The 7,823-nt window shown below is 45.4% G+C and overlaps 1 protein-coding gene across 6 annotated transcripts in view; it reads right to left on the bottom strand.

The window, feature by feature from the left end:
• Positions 1–7,107, bottom strand: part of MAP4K3 (mitogen-activated protein kinase kinase kinase kinase 3) — a 64,242-nt gene extending 57,135 nt beyond the window's left edge. For 3 of the 6 annotated variants that reach the window (XM_079299050.1, XM_079299049.1, XM_079299046.1), the window contains exon 1: positions 6,848–7,106. In XM_079299050.1, coding sequence (XP_079155176.1) covers positions 6,848–6,958 — 111 coding nt within the window. In that variant the 5' untranslated portion in view covers positions 6,959–7,106. Of the gene's footprint in view, positions 1–6,847 lie in introns of all 6 variants that reach the window. The other 3 variants (XM_079299051.1, XM_079299048.1, XM_079299047.1) reach the window with 1 other exon arrangement.
• Positions 7,108–7,823: the final 716 nt, after the last annotated feature.

Consider the following 7,823-nt stretch of genomic DNA (forward strand, 5'->3'; position numbering starts at 1 on the left):
ATGGACATACAAAGTATGTGCAAGGTTTGTTACATGGCAGCTTAGGACCTTGCTGTGAAACCAAAAGTGGAGGGGAAAATATACCTAAGACTGCAAAAATGAAACAATAACAAAGTCTAGAAACAAATGCAGAGGATATTCCTGTGTTTAGAGATTTACTCAGCTCACACCTTGGGCAGCTGATCTCAAACCTCTCACCATTCTTTGGTGTGTCAATACTGCTGCAATGCTGAGAGCACCGGCACTTGCAAATAATTTGCAGGCAGAGATTCTGACACCAGTGGGAATCCTAAAAAAGTCAAGGAGTAGTCCAAACCTGATTGATTGTGGAAAGAATAGTTAACAAATACATTTTCTCTGGCAACTTTCCCTGTAAGTCATTATTTATACACCCCACAATGCCAGCAATGTCTCTATCCATCACTGGAAGAAATAAGATGCATAGATATTTAAGAACAGCAAAAACATGAGTTCCTTTCATCTGTACCAGAGAAAAAAGGAAACACATGAGAAACTACCACCACTGAAGCATGAGCTAGGATTTTCACTCCTTCTTTTCCCAACCTAGGATTTTTAATTTTTACTCCTTATTTCTTTTCATAACATTTTCTCTTCACAGCAAGAAACAAACAGAAGCAAAATGTTTGTGAATCAAACATCAGCATTTTTTAATCTCCAAGATAAACAAGAAAAGCTACTGAAGCTTAACAAAAACCTCTGATCATCAGGGAGCCTTGTTAACACGCACAGAGTTGTTTCAGGGCTACTTGTACTAATAAAATGATCAATGAGATACAACTGTATTGGATGCAAGTGAGAAGGTTCTGAAGTTACACTCCCTGCACAAGGCAAGATGAAAACATTTCATAGGCCTCAGAAACCCTGCTCATGATTTCTTTGCTTTATTGTTTTTTTTAACAATACTGTGCCCATCTGTCAGGAGTTTGTGTCACTGACTATGGCTCCATAGGTCACTATGCTCAGCAGAGTGTTGGAACAAGGAAAGAAATACAGGTTTTCCTGGGCTTATGAAAGCCAAGAAGGAGGAAGAAGATCTGATTTCCTGCAGGCCACCAACACCTTCAGCAACAGCAGGCTACACTGTGTTTAAGGGCATAGATTAAAATAGCATGACTCCAAATTGACAATCTGTATAAGTTATAATTTTGCATCTTGTTCCATTTGGGTAATCAGCATTGAAAGTATTATCAACAGTATGAATATTAATTGTCTTTGTTAATCTGGGTATATAAAACAATTATTTTGATTGTAGTGACACAAGGGCTCCTTCCAAAGGCTAGAGATGAGGACGAGGTACCCCTGACAGGTTTTACTAGATCTCAAACACCTTTCAAATCATCAGCTGTGAAGCAATTCTGCCTCCAAGCTCACTCAAATGAGAGACTGAGAATGACTCAAGCACTGTATGGTTTTCAACACCTGCTGGAGCTGGCTCTGACCCTGAATTTGGGGGTGCTTAAGTAAGTACCACACAGCAACTCAATGTGAAGGACACTGTCTTAAACTTTTATTTAGGAAAATACCACAGAAATTGCCAGTTGCTTATGGGTTTTGAGACTGAAAAATCAAAAAGCAGTAGGTGGACGAAGAACGATTTCAAACAAGTACTTCTTAGCTGACAAAATGCAACTAAAATTTTGAAGAAGCTCAGGTAAGAAAACCCCAGCCCCTTTTCTGTTACTACTTACACTTTTATTTGCTCTAACTCCCAACTTTTGTGATGCTGAGGTTTACCACACCTACTTCCATGAGCAGGATCCTTCAACCCCTTCCTTCAAATGCAGATTTCACTGTGTCAATGGAAATAGTGGTTTTCCACAGGTAAAGATTAGCCCACAATGCCTGCAGCTACATGCAGACACTTTACCGAATGTATACAGCATTTATAGAATGTCTGCTCTTTCTACTTAAAGATCCCTTCCACAGATCTAGATTGCCATCTGAGCAAGAGTTTCAAAAATTCCACCAACTGCTAGGTCAAGCTAAAGGAGCACTACCTAATTAAACAGGAAATAATTATTAGTGTATTCTGTAAAAACAGCAGGATATCAGATAAAAATTTTGTATAAAAAAACCACCAACAATTAGAAATAAAAGCTAAAAACTAAAAAGGCTTTGTTTATCCTTCAAATGGATACTGATAATATAAAGTGTATAATGCTGCAACAAAGCCAAAAAAACCAAAAGTCTAAGATAGGGGTTTGTGGTTTTGACCACTTCCTGTGTGAACTATTGAACAAAATTATTTCTAAACAGGTTAATACTCCATGGGAAAACTGGTCCCAGGGTACAAAGAGGCTTCCTGAGCCCGATTAGCTCCACTCTACAGGAAAACGCACCCAAGCAACTCCCCAGCCTTCAGAGCCCTTCTCTTCAGCCTCTGTCAAACCCGCATGACTCCCCCAGCTAAAAATAATTAGCTTCCACATTCTGGTAGAAAGTGTAATACCACAACCCAACACAGTGACAATTTCAGAAAGCAATGCTTTGATAAAGTTGATGTTAGACAAAAACCTCTGTGCAAGACACAGAGGAAACCACAGTCCCAGAAACTAAATCCTATAGCATTTATTCAGTGCAGTAAAAATGGGATGGCAAAACATCCTCTGCCTACCTGAAGAGGTTCAAAAACCAATTAAAGCTCAACAGAAAGATGTCAAAACACAGACATTTATTGCTAATAAAGCCAAGAGGCTTCAAAAGCTGTAGTGTCAATTAGGAAGAACAGAAGATTAAAATGCCTATCAAAAAGCACAGTTTCAACATTTCAGAAGCAGCACACTGAAGAATTGATGCCCTAGTGGATCACACCCCAGGAAAGAGAAGCAAAAGCACAGACAGGTAGAGAAGAGGATACCAAGAAATGGAAGTTCATCAAAATTCAGGTTCATCTGACCTGGATACATTCTCTTCCAGCAACACACAGAAGCTCTATCAGCAACTAGACACCCCAAAATATGGATGGCAGCAGAAAGTAGTAATAGTCACCAGGTGTTCTACAGAGATACCTACAGAATATTAGGTTTCCAGCATGAGGCAGTTAAACTGGTGGATACACAACTTCCCTCAACAAAACCAACCTCTCTGCCAAAGGGCTGGTGAGCAAAAACCCAAAACCCAGGCTTTCCATTTTGATGAGACCCCAAACAAAGTGCACCCCACTGAGTTGTGTTGGCTTCAATTGTTATCTGGCTGAAGCCATTAATGCAAAAAAGAACTGAAATAAGGCAAACACCATATAATAGATAACCTCTGCAGAACAACAATCTCACTAATTATCACAACTATTTCAATTTCAGCAAAATAAAGGGCCTTTTTAGCAATAAGGTGCTCAAAATCTTTGGAAGGGTTCACCTGCATTAGACAAATGACCTGTGAGATGACAAAGGAAGTTCAACCTTTATTATATCAAAGCAATGATTTTTTTTTTTTTTAAGACATGCTGTGATATAAATTAATCACATTAACAAAATGGACCTACAGTTACCTCAGAAAATACTTCCAAACTCTGTGCAGTTACTACCAAAACCAAAGGTACAGGAATGGGGACAAACAGGAAACCTAACAACACAGTCTTTGTGAGAAAACCCTGTGAAAGCATTTGTGACCCAAACCTTAACAGAATGGCACAACTTACAGAGTTTCTGGGAGTAGGGATTGTTAGAATGGCAATTTCATAGCAAGAGACAGAAAAGTCTTCCTACACGTGAGAAGGATAAATACAGAACAAACAAAATTAAGCAACTACCTCATCTGACTTTAGGAATATTTCCTGAAACTGAGCAGGACAGAACATTATCTCTGTTTCAAAACCAATAAATGCTGATTCTTCTCTTTTGCTTTGCTGAGCACACTATACAATTAAATTCTTTACAACAGTGAAATACAGAAACACAAAAAACCAGAAATGACCCACACAAAGAATACATGAAGAACTAAGCGATTCAAGTAACACTTCATCTCTTACAACAAATTTGCACTGGTGCTAGGTAGAACATACACATTATTGTTGGCAGTGAATATTTGATAGAGAGCTAATGGCATGAACAAGTTACCCATTACCTCTCCTGTGATGAAACCATTGTGATTTGCTCCAAGGCCTTTCTGAAAGCTGAACTTTGCTGGGAGTGCAGACAATTGTAAAATATTGGCTTGCGTCAAAAATCCGTACTGGCAGTGCACTGACATGTCCCTTTCCAGATAGCAGCCTAGAGAGCAGGACTCACAGCAGCAAGATTGTATCCATCTGACCACATCCTCCTTCCCATCCAACTGCTGCAGTTCAGTCCTCACCACCAGCTCTTATATCAAACTCAATAAACTTCAGACCACTGGATCGGTCTCTCTTTCCTTTAATATATAAATATATATATATATATATATATATATATATATATATATATATATATATATATATATATATAATTTATTTAAAAAACGAAACAAATATTTAAAACATGGCCTGCTCTAGCTCAGTTCAATTAGAGCAGAGCAAGAGAAGTAGGTGTCACCCTGCTCTGTATTCAGCTCCTCAATGCTTTGCCAGGAAATCAGGTTGCAGAAAGTTAGCATTTAGCAAGACTCAACAAAACAAGACTGTCAGCTTATTAAGGCAATAATCCCTGCTTGCTAACAGCAGAAACACTTTCCTACATGGCTTTCTCTAAGAGGGCAAAACCACAAATTACAGCTTGAAGCTGCCAAGTACGTGCAGTGCTTGGAACCACTCTGCTGAAATCCCACCACTCAGGAGCACTGTAGGCACACAGCTGATTTCAACTCCACACCATTATTTCATCCACCTCAAAGTTCACCTACAGGTGACAAGTGAAGGCAAAAGAAAGGGGCTTTATGAAACCACTCACCAACATAAGGCATCAGTAAGCTGGCATATGGATGACACTTCAGACAATATTACTACTTCTTTGTCACATTAAAAGTGACTGGCCGTGGTTGTTTTCGGGCTACTTTCATGGTCCACTTTGAAGACACCCTGGGCAAGACCTTGTCTCAGAATGAAACGTGCAATAACTCACACAAGAGAAAAGCACCTCACATTTTCCCTACAGGGTCTACATTCTAATCAGAAAACACTTACCTCTCATCTGGAAGAAATAATTACAGTACCAGCCTAGTGTATCCTGGTTCTGCTATATCACCCTCTATCTCAGCTGGTATAGGCACAATGTAAACATCAACAAATCCATGCTGCACCTCAAACAAGGAAAAGCCACAAGCAGTGCCAAACTCTGGCCACTCACAGAGCACCAAACTGAAGGTTTCTGCAATCTACGTATGATAAACATCAAGGAAACCTTCACAAACCATTAACAAACCATTACGGTATTGCACACATAAATATTCCAAACTCTGTGGTTGAAGGTAATGTCCTTAAAATGAAACCGTAAAGACAGGTGACATGGTTAATTCACATCCATCGGTCACATACAAAACACTGAAAAGGAATCAAGTTGATAAGGTACCAGATTCAATATGCCAGTTAAAAACTGCAGCAGAAAGAGACACACACAATAGAAAACAATTTGCAGAAAAAGAAAAACCCAGAGCACAAGGCAAGTAGACTTGGATAAGTAAAACATCAGCACAGTACACAAACACTCAAAGAAAGCTGGCAAGGTGGGGCAAAGAACACAAAACCCCCTTTCAATAAAAAAATTAATAAAGCAGGGAGTTAGCACACTAATAGTGCACCAACAAGAGGATTTAGGTCCTGAAACTTCCATGACATTTAAGAGAGACGAGATTAAACCAAAATCAGCCCAACCCAAGCAAGACTTCCTTCTAGGCACATTCACTTAAAGTGAAAAAGCAGTATTAGTACCAGCACTGTGCATCTCAAACTTCCCTACAGTCCTGCCTACCAATATAAGTTTCCTCAAACACACACACACACCCTGTTACGACAAAAGCAGACCAGAAGATGCATGGAAAGTACACAGCTCAATTAATGCTTCCAGAAGGCTGCACACAACAAACTTCAGCTCTTCCCTCTTCTCCAAGGCCAAACAAGAACAAGTAACAACCAGTGTCATTCTATCCCAGGGAAAGGCTGCCACATCCCAAAAGGCAGCTGGATACACAAATAGCAACATACACTGCCAGAGCAGAGAAAAATAACAATGCGCATTATAAAGCTCCTCCAAAGAAAAAAAAAACAACAAACCAACCCAAATTATGTTTAGCTATTTCTGCTTTAATTCTCCTACGTTTGCTGAAGTTCGGTGGGAATCCTGAAAGACTCTCATCCTGACACCACGGTCAGACTCAGGTCCCACATCGACACAAACAACACACACCGACATTCCCACACAAGACGGCGACGGGAGCACACACCGGGACTAACACGATGACATCTGGGCAGGAACCGAGCTAGCAAGCTGCCCACTCCCCTACAGCCCCCGGTTCGGTCTGGAAGAGACCCGAGCCCCAAGCTCCGCCCGTAACCCGGCCGCCCGAGCCGTCACCCAGCAGCAGCGGCCGGAGCCCACCGCCGGGGCGGCTCCACGGCCGCCGGAAGCCGGACGGGGCCGGTCCGGCACCGCCGGTCTAGTAGAGCTCAGCCGGACTGGGGACGCGGCCGGGCCAGCGGCAGGGCCGGGCGCTCACTGGGGCTGAGAGCTCACCGGGGCCGGGCCGGTGCGGAGGCGCAGACCCCGCCAGAGGGGTGCGGCCTCACTGCCCTCGGGAGGGCCGGGGCACACAGCTGGGCGACAGAAGTTCTCCCAGATTTTGGAGAAGCGGGATGCTCAATAGCGGAGAGGGGGACACAGGCGACACCCTCGCCGGGTCGCGGCGCAGCGCCCACCTTGTAAACGTCGCCGTAGGTGCCGCTACCGATGCGCTGGATGAGCTCGAAGTCCTCCTGGGGGTTGCGCCGCGACAGGTCGCACACCCGCCCGCCTCCGCCGCCGCTCATGGTGCCAGGGGAGGCCCCGCTCGGCCGTGACCCCCCGGGCCCCGGGCGGAGACGGGGAGCGAACGCAGCAGCCCCGAGCGCTCACCGCCACCGCGCAGCCCGCCCCGCCAACATGGCGCCCGCCGCCGCAGCGCGCAGGCGCGGGGCAGCACCCGCCCCCCTTCCCGGGCGGCGCATGCGCATGCGCGAGGCCGGCCCGGGCCATGTCGGAGCCGTTCTCCTCACGGCCCGGCGGCCCCGCCCGCCGCGGGGAGCGGCACCGCGGGCCCGGGGACCGCCCACGCCCCGCCCCAGCAACCCAGCGCGCCCTCCCGCTGAGGCAGCGCCGGAGAGTGCGGCTAGCCCTCCGTAGCAGTGCTCGCAGCGCGGGTGCACTCGGGTGCAGCTGAGGACTCGCAAATTCACCCACCCCGCGGCCGGTGCAGCACCGGAGCCCGAGGACACCGAGGTGCTGTCCCTGTGCACTAGGGACCACCTTCCCTGTTTCCTAGTGTTTATCCCTGGCTCTCCAGCTTGGGACGAGGCTTTGGCCGCAGCTGGGTGTGTGGGGACCCAGCGCTCTTTGTCCTAGCGCTCACAGCTGGGAAGCCGCTATGATCGCAGCGTTGTCCAGTTCCTCATATCCTCCTCTGCTGGCTCCTCAGGAGATCCTGAGGCCCTTGCTGGCTTTTGGGAGGTATCCGCCTTTCTGCAGTGGGACATGGGAGCCACACGTCACGGATACCCCTACATCTGTGCACACGCCCTGCACCGCTGGCACAGCCTCTTTGCACACCCATCCAATGCACTCTGTCTGGGCAGCATCTTCCTCTCGACCATGGGACCGCGTCCCGTTATTTCGTGACCTTTGGGAGCACTGTGCATG

Source organism: Erithacus rubecula (genome assembly GCF_903797595.1).
Source record: "Erithacus rubecula genome assembly, chromosome: 2".
Lineage (NCBI taxonomy): Eukaryota > Metazoa > Chordata > Aves > Passeriformes > Muscicapidae > Erithacus > Erithacus rubecula.